The sequence below is a fragment of the Hermetia illucens genome, chromosome 4, assembly GCF_905115235.1.
Source record: "Hermetia illucens chromosome 4, iHerIll2.2.curated.20191125, whole genome shotgun sequence".
Classification (NCBI taxonomy): Eukaryota; Metazoa; Arthropoda; class Insecta; order Diptera; family Stratiomyidae; genus Hermetia; species Hermetia illucens.
This window is the reverse complement of record NC_051852.1, coordinates 158212162-158227942: the sequence shown is the minus strand read 5'-3', so window position 1 is coordinate 158227942 and position 15781 is coordinate 158212162. Positions and strand designations below refer to the sequence as shown.

Sequence of the window (15781 nt, the reverse complement as noted above, 5' to 3'; positions counted from 1 at the left end):
TTATGAGCAAAATACCTGCTTGGTAGAAACTATCCACATCAAAGAGCTGAAGCTCGACGCTTCACGTATGAAAGGTTTTATGGATGTGCGGTGTGGGCTAGTACCTTTTAAAGACTTCTGCCTACTTTGATAGACAGATATATAGGTTGGTGTTCTTTGTACGCTAGTAACAGAATTTCGGAACTCAGAAATTCAAGAAAAGCCTAGCATCCATTTCACTATTGAAAATCAACACAATCACACAGAAACAATGCTGGCATAGACGACTATTTAAGTGAAATATTAGTTTCAAGTCGCACACTTTTATAATCACTTGAATCCCCTCCATAAATCATTTCCTAAGGAGACGTACGATATACGTCCACTTAGAACTTGAAATAACAGAAAAACTTCGACCCAACTTAATCTCATATTGTCGCAAAGCAACACGGAAAGGTTTACTACGAAGTTTACCGCACTCACTGTTGGGACATAAAGCGAATGCTGAGAATACGGAGTCTTGTGTCATTGTTATAACCTAGTTCTAAAGTATCACTCTGGGAATAAGGGACAACCCCAGTCAGGCACTGAGTAGTAAATTCCTACGATATTGTAAGTAGTTTGCCCTCTTCCTAGCGGGTTCGGATACATACATCTATTTAGAGCTCAAGCAATATTTGCCAAAGGGCTGACTTCGTCCTGTTCGCCTAACTGGGTACATTTGGGTTTATAATCATCTTGAGTTGAATTCGGTGTTCACGGTTTTAGGTATTAAACAAGTAGTCGACTATTCATCGAGTTATTAAGTGATACATTATAGAATATTTTGATGTAACTATCGAGAGCACAAAGTTTTAGCTCTGAAATTAGGAGTAATTTAACAGTGCAAACATTATATAACTAATCGGCACAATGATGGCTTGAACAAACATATATCATTCAAACTTTCAACCCCCACGACAACCCTCAAAAGAGAAAGTGAATCGTTGTACAAATCTTATAGTAGCTCCAGGGAAAGCAGAAAACTTCTCCCGATTCGCTATCATAAAGTTACAATTTAATCGAGCTACGCTCGAGAGTTTTGAAGACCTTTTCGGTAACCTTGCAATTCCTCTCAACCACTGTCGCTACCGACATACTACCACCACATTTTCAATTCTACTTTCTATCTTTTGCAGATCCGCCATCCTGCTGACGAAACACAATGCTTAACTTGTCGACTGGGAACTTTACCGAATCGCTGGAAGGAAGTATGTCAGGAAATTCCCGAAGTTTATTTACGACCGGAATCAGCATGGGCAATAGGTGCCATGTCCTTCAGTTCGATTGGCATCCTTATCACTCTTTTTGTAGTTAGTGTATTTTTGAAGTAAGTACTATTCCTTGCATAAATTTAGTGAACTTTATAAAAGATGCAGGTGTCAGGGAATGCAGTTATTGTTAAGGATGAATAATCTTAGTATAACTCAGGCAGAAGACCCCCTTTCTAGATATCAAGTAGAATTTCCAAATATCATTCATTCCATACATTTTCCTCAAACTGCTTTTCTTGGTCGGAGATTTTCATAAGAAAGTAATTTTCCGACAGAATTTACTAAGCGCTAAAGCAAGCAATCTGAAACCCGCGATAGTAGATAACCCCGTTCATTGAAGAATACAACGCGAAGATGTAGATTTTTCAAGCCTAATTCAGAAGTTTTGAAACCAAATTTAAAATTTTCCAAACTAATTTACAAATTAATTTCAGACTTTTCCAAATCAATTTCAGAGTTTTCCATTTCAAATCCAGAATTTTTCCAATATTTTAGATAGTTTTATACTTTTACTTACTAACTTTTTACCATTAGATAAGGATGGAGCTGCGGTTTTCCGATCAAATCTGAGCGCCCGTGATTTTTCTGTCATTAGCTGATGAAATGGATTATGGCATTTGGTCTGAAGAAAAAAGTGATGAAGTTGTCTTCTTCATAAAGTTACTTAATTTCTTAATTAAGATAGGCGTACGCTCAAGAAAGCGTCACAAAGAATGGAGCGATCCTAGAAGACGCCATGGGACCATTATATTTCCAGATCGAATTAAACAAACAATGATAGAAAATTGATGGGTAACTCACATTTTTTCAAAGAATTCCAAACCTTTCCTTATCCAGTGGTAAAAAGTTGATATAAATCTTTATAATAAAATATCCAAAAAAATCTGAATTTGAAATAGAAAATAGTGAATTTTGTTTGGAAAAGTCTGAAATTAATTTGAAAAATTCTGAAAATTCTAAATACCCTGGTTTTGTCTAGAAATGATCAAGGCTTTCATATGTTGGTTGAGTTCATGGTGAGACGACCTCTGCGAAAAAAGCTTTGTGGTTGCAGCAGCTTCAGCAGATACTTTGGCATGCGCGGACTCTGATTCGCTGGACATACTGCTCACAACTGCCGATAAAATCCATGACATGCACTCGCGGCCCATTGTTAATGAGGTGTTGAGCGACGGGCCGGATAAATTAGCGCAACTACGTCAGTCAATTGTCGCATTGGCAACCACCGTGGCAAAACTAGCCAACACCGTTAGTGCTGTCCATCCGGTATGAAGTTTGCGTAACAGTTTGAGATCCGCTCCTGAAAATAGTCAGGACACTCAATAGGTACTGGGCCATGCAGGGACCACCAAGGGTTCGCGGAAAAGGCCACAAAGTGTACCAGCCTTTGCATCTTTACAGCGAAAAGAACTAAACCTTTCGATGGCCCTGACGACAGCTATCCGAAGCACAACAACAAGTTACCTTCCCATTTACGACCCCTCGACCACGCGCTCAAGTTTCGGTTCTCCCTGTATCCAAGTACTTTCGACTAACATTTCAGGCTTTGAAACTGGCGGCAGCAAATTCATTGACGACCTGCATTTATCGCTACAGGCAAGTAGACCTGAGTTTGGAACTCCTATGTACGTATTCGTGCCGTTTTATTATAGCGAACGTTAGCACTCTTATCTTGGGTGCAGACTCCTCTATTACCATCCTCAACGCAGATTCACTCCATATGGTCCCTAAACCAAATGGTGAATGAAGACCTCGTGCCAACTATAGACGCTACACTCTTCGACTATTCCAGACCAATATTCAATGCCGCTCATTCATGACTTTGCGGACTCTCTCGTTGGTAGCTGTATTTTGCATACCTTGGATCTAGCCAAGGCCTATCACCAAATCCATGTAACTTCCGAAGACATTCCAAAAAAATTCCTTTCAAACTCTTAGAGTTCACCGGGATGACTTTTGGACTGTGTAATGTGGTGCAAACAATTCGGAGATTCATCCACTCTGTTCTACAAAACCTAAACTTTTCTCCATTTCTCCTCTTCTTCAGAGCGTATAGTGCACCGTGAATGCATTTTTCAACGTCTCCTTGAGACCCATCTTGTCCTCAACATTGAAAACTGCGAATTTCCCCAACCGCATGTGAGGTTTACCGTCCATAATATTTTCCCTGATGGCATCCGACCGGACCCGGGCAAAAGGGCAAGCAATCGCGGGTATGTCGCTTCCCCAAACTGTTAAGGGTCCGAGGAGGTTCTTGGGTATGCTAAACTTCTTCCGCCGTTTCCTACCGAAGGTCGTCCACCATCAATCGATCTTTAATAACTATCCATCTGAGCGGAAACCAAAGATATAAGTCTGGTTGAGTGGTCCGGAGAGGCTATCCAGGCATTTTGGATTAACGAAGCAACAATTGCGGGAAGCCTCGCTTTTTGCATTTCGTCAACACGATGCACCGCTAGCCGTTTTTGTCGATACCTCAGACACTGCCATAATTGTTGTTCTTCACCAAAAGGTGAGCCACAGCTGGTTGCCTTTGAGCATTTTCTTGAAACAATTGAACCCCGCTGAAAGGAACTACAGCACCTACGATCGTGAGTTAATGTCTCATATCTAGCAATAAAATACTTTCATTCTTCCCTAGAAGGCAGACTGTCCACAATGCGCATGGACCACAAGCGTCTTATATTTGTCTCAAAACAGAAACCCGGCGAAGCGTCTCCTTATCAACTCAGGCACCTGTTCAACTCCGACATCCACCATATATTTGGAAAAGACAACGTAGTTGCTGACGCTTTGTCACGCATTGAAAAGAAGGACGACGTTGTTCTTCAGAGCCTGAGGAGTAAATCCAAATGCACTTTGAGGGAGCTCTCCATTTTCGGTTCGACTTCTTCTTTATACTGCGAGACCTCAGAAAAGAGACCATACATTTCGGCCGCTTTCTGCAAGCGAGTATTTAACGCCGTTCACGATCTGGCGCACCCAGGCATACAGACCGGCACCGACTAGTCACTACGAAATACTTCTGGCTGCCCATGAGGAAGAACATTAATTCTTGGACCAGGCGGTGCATCGCATGTCAGAAATGTGTTCTTCGGTCCACCAAGCATTTTGGCACCATCCACTTCGACATCATTGACTTATTGCGAGACGCGCACGGTTGCAGGTATTGCCTCATAATCATTGACAAGTTCACGCAGTGGTCTGAGGCGATTTCTCTAAAAGACATTACGGCAATATCATGTGCCGAGAGTTTCAGTCGATAGTGGATTCCACGCTTTGGTGTGGCGGCGATGCAGTTTGGATCCACACTTTTCTCGGAGTTAGGCAAACTTCAAGGCTTCAGACTCAACCGGACAACTGCCTACTATTCAGTCCAACGGGATGCTCGAAAGATGGCACAAAACGCTAAAGGCCGCTGTCCTGGTAGAAGACGATCCTTCCTGGTGGAAAGTCATTCCTCTCTTCTTACTTGGCCTACGGACAGTTAGTCGCAAGGAGTTTGCTGCGAGCCCGCCGGAACTTGCATACGGGGAGAACCTGAGACTCCCCAGCGACCCAGTTCTCGACGTACGATGGAGCCTAAATTTAAATAGGATGTTGCGCCTGCTCAGGCACGCCGTGAGCCAGCTTAAACCACCGCCACCCACCAACCTTGCGGACAATGTCGCCAGAGTGCCCAGGGATCTTGAGTCATGGGCACATGCTTGGTGAGGATCGACGCCTCCCGGAGTCCGCTGCAAGCACCATGCGACCACTTTACTCTCGACATTCTCGATATCTCACCTGAAACCTTTCATCCGGAAGACAAATACTCCCGCGAAAAGTGCGAGCTGCGCGTCTAGTTCGACTCACCGAGCTGAGGGAGCTACGTCTCGGACTGGATGTGGGGTGCTTTAGATAACAAAAATCTCCTTCTGTGTGAATTTACCTGTAGCGAAGTACTGAAACGACACCTGGTCCAGTAAGAAAAAGTTTCGTTGGATCTAACTCACGCTCACGGTTGTAAGGAACTAACAGTTTGCAAAAACTGTTCCGCTGGAAGCGCGTCCGCATAAAGTCTAAAGGCTCTTACCATATGAGACAAGAAGCTTGCCATTCTTCATATATTCCTTGGGAACTCGGAATTTTTAACAAGAAAAATTTCCCAACTTTCGAGAGAAAAATCCTTCGAAAAATATTTGGCCTTCTACCTAAGAATAGATGATGAACGATGCCACGACTGTCTGGTTTTCCGACTGAATAGATTGCAGCGAGCGGATGACTCCGTATGGGTGAAGATGATCCAACCCGGCAAGTCTTAGCCTCAAATAGAGCATTGGCGTAAGTCAGAAAGCCAGACAGCATTTAGGGACATGAAACTGGTAGACCTTAGAGCAAAAGCAAGGTGTCTTGCAAGCCTAGTCCGAATACCGGTTGTTGTATCTTTGATGATGATGAATCTAACTGATAAAATCGGAAGAAGCAAATATATATGGAAACATCGCTGCTGATCTTTAGAAAGAGTAGAGCTGGAAGGCAGCAATATATTACAATGAGTTCAATTCCGTTGATGAAGAAAGGTGGAAACCATTTTAGTGGCAAAAAACCATAACAGTTCCAAAAAAGGGAAAAAAAAGTCAGTTTAGGAGAATTGTCAAATTACTAACCAATTTCCACGGAGATTCTTCGACACATTCCTGACAATCGAACTTTCGATGCCTTTTAAATTACCATGAATTAAGCTAGATTTGCCAGAACGCAATACATGCTGTGCGGTTACCTATGAAGAAACACCATCAAGACTACTGTCCTCTTTATATGGGCATGCCACACCAAGTCTTCTGGTATATTTTGCAGCAACACCTACTGCCAAATGAAGTTCGCTGAGTTAAACTGCTTTATCGTAATCTGAAAAGTAAAATTCGAAATGTTTCAGGTGTATCGATATCAGTTCGAGTTACTTTGTATTTATCAAAACGCGCCTTCCCACTACTTCGTTTTTTTTGGCTTGGACACTGTCACACGGAACGTGATTCCTTCTTCTTCTATGAAGATGCGAGCCTCACCTCCCGAAGGCTTCATCCACGTTCTTCTCGATCCAGTTTCAGAAATTGACCAGCTTGTAACTTGCATTGCCTAGTGAGTTGTCCCGTATATTTCAGGGTTTTTCTGGTGGTCATTTGCCTTCCACCCTGCCTTTGAGCCCTTCTGTCGTCTGTAGGCTTAACATAGCCTGGCCATTGGAGCTTGTACTCACTTTATATTCCCAGTACTTCTCTAGTATCTGTTTCACTGAGAATATCTGATCAACTGCGGTTTTTCGACATTGAATTTCACCCTGGTATTCGCCAACAAGATTTTTTGAGAAGAGTTCGAGCTTTGTTTTAATTATTTCTGACATCACTTTATGATATCCCTCTATTTTTCTCGTAGCTTTGCCATTTTTCAATGAATAGGACAATAGATACTTTTTCCACAATCTTTCGGCTTGAATTCGTTACACGAAGTGGTGTTTATAAGCTCATGAAGCTTGGTCGTCATCCCCAAACATCCCCACAAGTATTCCATCCACACCTGGCGCTTTATTGCCCTTTCAGGGTTTTTGGTGCATCCTTGACTTCTTTGAGTGCAAATGGTGGAGCAGGTGCTTATACGGATTCTGCTGAACATTGGGTAACTCATCGTCAACTCGTCAAACCATTCGTTCCTTTTGCTTCGTGTTTAGTGTTTCGGGAGCAGACTTGATTTCGTCTTTTAACCGACTCTACTCATCACTGCAATCGGCATCCTGGTGTCGGTTCGACATCTGTAGGATTTGTTCTTCTAGTGCTCCGACCCACTTCGTTCTAGATGCTAAATGCTACTTGTTGTCCGATGAGGACATGATCAATTTAGTTGAAAGCCTCCATTTGGAGAGGTCTACATTCCTTTGTGGATATTGCGATTGGAGGAACAAGTTGGAATTGTCGTATTTCTGCTTCAAGAAATCTGCGAACATATATGTTGAAGGATACAATTTTTACTCAAAGCACTGCAATTCCTACGTTAATTGGGGACGACAAAAGCTATGCCGCATTCTCGCGCTCCAAACTTTGAAAATGGTGTGCGTTCGAAAGCCATATACTTCGTTGTTAATAATTTTGCTCCCTCCAGTCAATGTTACAAGAGCACTCAATGGATCGATAACACTGGCGTCTTCCATGTAAAGATGAATGTCTCAAATTGAACTTCTACCCAAGCACCGTCTACCATGTTTTCCTCCAGCATTCTAAGAACTACTCGATTATCAAAAATAATGAACGCCGCCTCGCGGTAATGGAGGCAAAGATGTTGCCCTAGTTATTATATTTGAAAGAAATTTTTTGAACATCATAGTGGAACACGTATGTACACACCCAGTCTAATCTATAATGATGAATTCTTCCATGATACAAATCTAATTACAACTTCAAAAGCTACAGATTGCAAACGAAATTAGTTCTCATATTGAGGATATCACCATCCTGCAAAACTACGACACTCAGTCGAACAATTAGAGGCACTAATCAGTAGCAGCCAACAACTCCACTTACAAACTCTACAAGTTTCAAACTTCTGCTTTACTAGACTAGAAAATTTTGTTACAGATACAGATATCACCGAAAAGTTCTCGTGAACATCAATAAACACTAATTTTCAATTTCCATTGCAGACATAACGACACACCCGTGGTTCGAGCGTCTGGCCGTGAACTGAGCTATATTCTTTTGGCCGGGATTCTCATGTGCTATTTGGTCACTTTCGTCCTTGTGCTGCGTCCCACAAACATTGTCTGTGGCTTGCAAAGGTAAATTCCAAATATTCTAAATTTACAACTCACAGGAACACAATAAGCATTTCAGTAGCAAAATAGCGAGCCCTGAGAGAGATGGAAGTTATACTTTAAACGAATTAGACACAGTCGGAATGTTCTCTGAGTCCTTGCATTGCTTGGGATGTGTGGGCACCCGCTACCGCTTGGTCACATGAAATATCCTTTTTCGGTGTATGGTTGAAACTCAGTGGCAACATTACAATGCAATATCAACCGAATTTCGAATGTTAATTGATTATCTGAATAACAATGAAACTGTTATCATTTACTCGTATGCATAGATAGATGTAGCCCCTACAGTTCACTAATTGATGTAATTAATAGGTATTGTCACATCCTGAATTGATCAGTTACAAATTCAGGGCATCTGATTGGGATTGGATGAATTTGTGCCCGCTTAATTAAGTAAGCCATTAGCATTCACATAAAAGGCACAGAATCTATCTGTAAGTCCACAGAAGGGAACAATAAATCTCGACTATTTATCATCTCCAGTTAGTTCGTATTGGAGGAGCCGAAAAAGGAGTTTGAGATCTTGATTGTAATCACAGGATCCTACAGAAATGATGTATGGTACTTTGATGACACTTTGTTTAGTAGAACTTGGAACTAATGCAAATGAAAACTATTGAAACTATTCTGTAGCCCCAGTGCCGATTATGACTAGTAATGGGTCTCACAACTGCTAAAAAATGATGGATAAATTAAAAGATCACAATACTCATTAATAGATAGTTTATTTTGTTAAAATTTTTTTTTTTTGATATTTTTTAAGGAAATTGAAATTATACTCTCAATCTTCCGGGCCGTTCTGGTATCACATAAGACCTAAATTGACTTGTCCTCATTCCGTTTTCGCGCTATACTATTGTATTTTTCTGATGCCTTTTACCGAGTTACTGGACTTACTCCACACCCTCCCTCCCCTGCAACGTATAGAACTCTAATAGTTTTTGACACATTACCTCAGATCGGTCTTATTCAGTACAGGAACAAACGTTTCACTCGGCTCCACGTGCCCTCCTACTTCGAGAAGGTAGGATCGACGGACACAACTGGCAGAGACCCTCGTATTTGTACTTGCGCTAGGCTCTTGCGGTACATCTTCTTACTGAGGAAGAAAGAAGGCCGGACTGAGACACACTCATCATCAATCCACTCTTATTGGGTAAGAAGGCTCCCACATTGGACATCAGCCGCAGTTCGCAAACATGCTAATCGCGGCCTTGTCTACGGTCTAGCGAATGTGCTCGACGAAGCTTACCTTCATGTCTATCATGATACCGAGGTGTTTCGCAGCCACAAGCTTTGACAAGACCATGGTTTCACCAACTTCAATATGGAGCTCTGCGGGAACCCTTTTGTTGATCACGACGACGATTTTGATTTTCTCAAACGCGAGGAAGGATCCATGTTCAGCCATCAGCTTACTCGCTGCATCACCATTCCCAGTGTGCACTCACCTTACTCAAACGTGCATGCCTTAGCCACTGCCGCAACATCATCCTTGTATCCCACTACATATGATTCATTAGACATCTCGAGTCGTAGAAGACTATTATTTAAGTCGCTCCAAAAGTCTGAACCAAGGGTAGATCTCTGATTATCCCCCAATGTGACCTTCATTTTGCGCTGTCTCTTCTGAGTATCGCACAACAGAACACGGTCTTTTAAATAGTCCCTCAATATCCGCAATAGATGGTCTGGAATATGGAAAACAGAATTAAAGGCATTTCCTACATCTATGGCTCCAAGGAGCAACATTTGCGAACAGTGCCGACAGTGTGTCCTAATTAGTTTCACTGCTTGGACCACCTCCTCAATCGCACCAATTGTGGATCTCCCACAGCGCGTATTGCGTCAGTCAGTTTTGGCTTGATGAATTTCCCGAGCAACTTTCCCGCTGTATAATGTACTAAGAGAACGATACATTGACGGGTTGGATTGCCTTTACCTTTGCTTATCAGCACAAATCACACAACTTTCCAGTGGGAGAGGAAAACACCCGCTGTCAAACATTCGTTGAATACGCTGAGTAGTAAGCTCGGCTTATATTCACATAAAAGATTCAACACTTCCCTGGGAATTCCATCCGATCTTAGTGCTACTTTGTCTTTCATAAATAAGACCATCTCCTCCAGTTCCTTTACAATGATGAGTGGACATTCCTCAGAATTCATTCCCTTATGAACAGCGTCAGCTCACATGGTGTGAGCAGGAAAACAAACCAACACGATGTTTTGCTGTTTTTATGGAACATGATGATCGATAGGCACTAAGTTATTTGGTAACCAGTATATATCCGGAGCTCTTCTCCGTTGATTAACTCCTGCCAGCAACATGCATTCTAGCTGTTGATTTTGTGGCGGAATTCGTTTTTCCCTCTCTTATATTCTGCGGATCTAAGAGTCACTCCTTCTTGATTCTTGCACGCTTAGCCATCCGCTGAAGTCTCAGGCAGTTCCTTCGTACGCTTGTATTTCAGCCGTCCACCCCCAAGTACACAGGCAATTTTCCGGGACGCGGTTTCCTTTTCAGAGTCGATGCATTACAAGCTACCATCAAAAGGTTCATTGTTGTCTGGGTCTTGTTGTTGCTTTACTTCGCTTGGGAGAACGACAAATTTTCCAACGTAGATTTTGACGATGGTTCATGCGGCTTCACTGCTCGTGAAATCTTTCAGTATCTTCCATCGATGGACCGGTTTCACTAAGGACTCCATAGAAAAATTTACGCTGGAATGTGGGGTGCTACCGCTATTTAGGACTACAGCGGTCATCTTCAAAATCTGCTTGCTTCAAGAGTCTGGTTGGGGCGCTAAGAATTCCTCCGACTAGAATTCTCCCTTCCGTGTTTCTAATCTCGTCCTCCGAGGCGATGAACCTATTCCAAGAAGCAGACATAGATTCATAGGGTATAAGCCGAACTCTGGAAAAAGGCACTTCCGCACATCGACCCTAAAAGAAACCAGCTTCTCAACCATGGACCCGCACTCGTAAATATCTCTCACCCAAATCGCAGCAGTTCCAGATATATCGCCATACCACGATGGTGAACTCCTATCTCGGTACTGTTCGCTGAGAAGCAACAAGTTAGCTCTTCTTTCTCGCACTATCTATTCTATCAAGTTGTCAGCAGTTGCACTTTTATACACATTTGCTTGCAAGATGTGCATCGTGGTGCTTGGTTTTTCACTTTCTATAACTCTTCTTTGAAAAGCTGATACCACCCAGAGTCGGGAACTCACCACAAGTCTGTGACCTACTTTACTCTTATTTCTCTTCCATATTTAGCACTGCGCCCTGTACGCTTCTTCTAGGTGTTGACTGCTTTGAGTCACTTGTTTTTCTCCTTCCTTGGTTGAGATCCTTATTGTTAAACTTGGCAGAAATTTCGAACTTGTTCCTGATGGCCTGCCTAATGTCTTTCTTATTAACTGCAAATAATACATCTCCGCCTCCCTGTGTATAAACTTGAACAGAAGTTTCAAAGAATGCTATTCTCCTCATCTTTGGAAAAAGGCTCTCTATTCTTTAAAGCCCAGACCCTACTCCAGCTGTGACCTACCAACCTATCTTTCTCTTCAAATGCAGCAAATGTCACTCAATAGGTTACTTGCATAAGACCTACCCAACATCCATTCCCTACTCTTTTAGTGGACAGTTCCTGTCACTTCTGAGTTCCTTCCAAGATCTGAGTGTAATCTTCAAGTTATATTTCAATTCTTTCTTCGTTGACATTTTCAACCGTGCTTTCGAGATGCTTAGTCTGATCCTTCGTTTTTCCTCCGACTTTACCTCAATACAGCCCTCCTGAACACAGCTGTTAACCCCAACTGCTTGGTAAAAACATCAGTAAATTAATCTCCATTCCGGAACTGCTACGCTCTTCTCAAGGAATCTTGAGTTCACCATTCAGTTGATGACACTCTGTCTCCTCCATGAATAACCCTCAAAGGCACCACTGTGACAAGATTTCATTTACAATTTCTCACACCAGGAGTTGCGATAACTTTCACATATCTGAACCTTTCTTTATAAGTGAGAAGGATCAGCTATCCTGTGGTAACTAGCCCATTTTGTAGCCATGCTGACAGCCTATAAGCCTCCAATATTTGTTGACTCTTCGTCAGTTCCGGTAGGATGCCCTCAGCGACCTCTTTGTTTAAACGGGAGCCATATTCTCCTAAAACTTACTTTATTATATACATTTAAACAAATGCCAGTTCCCTTATGAGCCAAACTTTTTATAGTTGGTGGTGCCTAGCTAAAATCTCTCCTGTTGAGGTCTCAATTTCCATGGAGAACTTCTAAATTTCAATTCGTCTTGAGGATCCTGGGAGTCCTGAGTCCGCAACGACTTGATGACGGACCGGACCACTTGGGAAGTAACTTACTTTGACTCCTGTGGTCCACGGATACCTTGAGTGCATTATACTGGTCTTAAATGCCCCCCCCCCCCCCCCCCCACTTCCTGTCGTTCACAAATTCTTCCGGATTGTTCCGGTTGGTGAGACGTGAATGCCAGATCGCGGATAAAATTCACCAAGGATCCTGAAATTTTTTCCCTGTACTGAGCCCGCATCAACTATCCTAGGCTCCAGCACAAGATTCATTGACGAGGGAATTGGATCCGCTTGTTAGAAGTGAAGTTATCATGAGCATGCTAGGGCACTGTAACTGTACACCACAGGTCTACAGCATACAGTAGGAGACAATTGCGCTTGCTCATGATTATAACCGTGAGTTGAGTCTAACATCCAGTCACGATATAAATCCATTTGCTACCAGTGACATTTGAACTGTGACCTTCGATCTCTACGACAATCTATCCAGTGCTCTAGCCATTGAGCCTGCGGACGACGTTGTTGTTGTGCTGTTGCTATTATAAAGAACTAGATGTACGGTTTCAAGAAAGCGTGTGTGATTCGCCAGAGCAACTGGTCTCGAATGACTTATTTGGCCTCTTGCCGTATTGGGATCACTAGATCTGCTTTCGCTACTCTAACTAAAATTGGGGAGTGAAAGTATCTCAACCGAAACACCAAGTCGCTCTGCGCCAATCTATCTTTCTAAGCAGCTATATGGATATAAAATATATAAAGCGACCGTCCTTCAACTCATGTTTATGTCTTGTCATCGGGGTACTCTGGCCTGACACAATAACAAATGAAGAACTACCTTGGCGAACAGACTCGATGTTCGTAGCCTTGTTAGTCAGCGGACAACATGTCCATGGCCAATGCATTGGTCATACATTGAACACGGGAAACGAATCGGTTGTGGTATATGCCAATTTAAGCAACTACCCCAGGAGGACCAAAGACTTCGTTGCCTTAGAGCGCAGAACAGGGGAGGAAGCATGCAAGCTTCTCAAATAATTATGGGGTGAGATGAAGCACATCGTCAAAAACAGGTAGCGTTGCATACGTTGAATGGAATAATTTTTGTTGAAGTTTACGAGTCATCGACTTATTGGAGAAAACGAGGCAGACCCTGCCTGAGATGGAGCGATGGCATAGGTCACGAAGCCAGACAGCTTTTTGGGGATATCGATTTGGTGGACCTCGGCGCAAAACCGGGATGTCTGGAGTTCCTTATTAAGGCAGGGCTAGACCGGATACCGATTGTTGCGTCGTTGATGATGACGATGAATTATTGGTGAGTATGAATCAGTTGCTCCTGAAATATTTTTTTTTTTGTGCGTACACGAAGGTGGTAAATCTTAGAAAGACACGTCCGCCGCAGCTCCGCCGCCCGAACGGCGGAACAACAGCGGGCGCGTGTGGGATTCACACCCACTAAAAACCACCGCCGGTCTCTCCAGCCCCAGCCCCGCGGGACCACCATTGAGGTATTACTTCGCGGGGTAGGTTTGCTCTTAGGCACTCATCCTTCTCCTATTTGCAGCTTTCCTCCTTCTTTGTTCCTTCAGCAACTCCTCCTGCATTTGGATGATTGCGGAGCCAACCGCAAGCCACTTCTCCTCGGACTCCAGCATCTCAGTAACCAAGCTCTCCGGGGTCCCGCTCCTGCCCACCGCCTGGTTTAAGCTCCTTCTCTCCATCGCAAATCGTGGGCAGTGAAACATCACATGCTCTGGATCCTCCGGTATGCCATGGCATCTGGGACAGTTCGGAAAATCATCCAAGCCAAAGCGGTGCAGATACTGCCTGTAGCAACCACCGTGTCCCATGAGGAACTGGGTAATGTGGTAGTTGGTCTCCCCATGTTTTCGCTCAAACCACACCCTAATGTTGGGAATGAGCCTGTGCGTCCACCGACCTTTCGTAGACTCGTCCCAACTGCGTTGCCAGAGATCAAGCGACTCTGACCTTGCCGCACTTCTACGCTGTGCATGCCCCTCCATATGTCTTGCATTGTACAGGACACTCATTTCTTTGGCCAGAATGTCAACCGGGATCATGCCTGCCACCACCAATACTGCCTCATCTGATGTGGTTGTAAAAGCACTGCAAACCCTCAAAGTCATCCGCCGGTAAACCGAGTTCACCTACTTCCGTGTCTGAGAGTTTGCAAGCGCCTCTGCCCACACAGGCGACGAGTAGATGGAGCGCACCACCCCAGCTAGCACCAACCTCCGGCAATGTTTCGGCCCACCAATATTTGGCAACATTTTTGCAAGTGCCGTGGTGGCACTGGCTGCCTTTTGGCATGCATACTCTAGGTGTTCCCTAAAACTCAATTTGGTGTCAATTATTACCCCCAGGTATTTGATAGCCGGCTTTGATACGACCGTATGTCCACCGACCTCCACTTTTACAGTGTTATTTTTCCTTTCGTTATTAAGACCGCTTCCGTTTTCGCGTCCGCCAAGGTCAGCCCGGCCTTTTCTAGCCAGGACTTTGCCGCTCTCACTGTTTCTGTTGCGTAAACCTCCACATCTTCTGGATGTTTTGCTGCAACAACCACAGCTAGGTCATCAGCAAAGCCGACAATCGTAGTCCCCTCTGGGACGGGAAGAGCAAGCACCCCATTATACATGATATTCCACAACAGGGGACCAAGTACCGATCCCTGTGGTACCCCGGCTGTGACAATGTACTCTTTGGGGCCCTGATCCGTCCCGTACCAGAGAGTCCTCTCTGAGAGGTAGTTTTCCACCAAATTCGCTAAGTATCCGGGGACACCTATGTCAGCCAACGCCCGTTTAATTCTATTCCAGTTGGCCGAGTTGAATGCGTTTTTGACATCCAACGCCACCACGGCACAGCAGCCGCCAGAAATCAGTGCACCTTTTGCCAGGTTTACCACCATGCCAATTGCGTCCACCGTAGAGTGGACGCCTCCACAGTTACAGGCGGTATTATGCCGTCATTTAGCTGAACAAAAATTTGCCTTCCCCTATTTTCGTGGTGAGGGAACAGAGTGGTAACAATCTGTTTCAGGAGGCGCGGACAAGTCAACTGGGGTGATTTCCGCAACCTTTTCATCACCACTCTGTAAGCCTCGCCCCAAGGGTTTATGTCGGCATGGTCGCACAGCTGTTTGAAGCAGTTCTATTTGCTCCTCCGAATGGCTTCCTTTAGGCGGCCACGCAATTGCTTGTGTGCCTCCTCTCGACCGTCGCCACTGGGTGTTCCCCTGAGCCTCTGGCAAAGCCTCCTTGCCCGAAAACATGCGGCTCGCAAACT

General features: G+C 44.0%; 1 protein-coding gene across 1 annotated transcript in view; it reads left to right on the top strand.

Moving 5' to 3' along the window:
• LOC119655813 (metabotropic glutamate receptor 2-like) overlaps positions 1–15781 on the top strand; it is a 195636-nt gene that overhangs the window by 137682 nt on the left and 42173 nt on the right. The window contains exons 11-12 of the mRNA XM_038061918.1: positions 1158–1348; positions 7966–8100. Coding sequence (XP_037917846.1) covers positions 1158–1348; positions 7966–8100 — 326 coding nt within the window. The remainder of the gene's footprint in view (positions 1–1157; positions 1349–7965; positions 8101–15781) is intronic.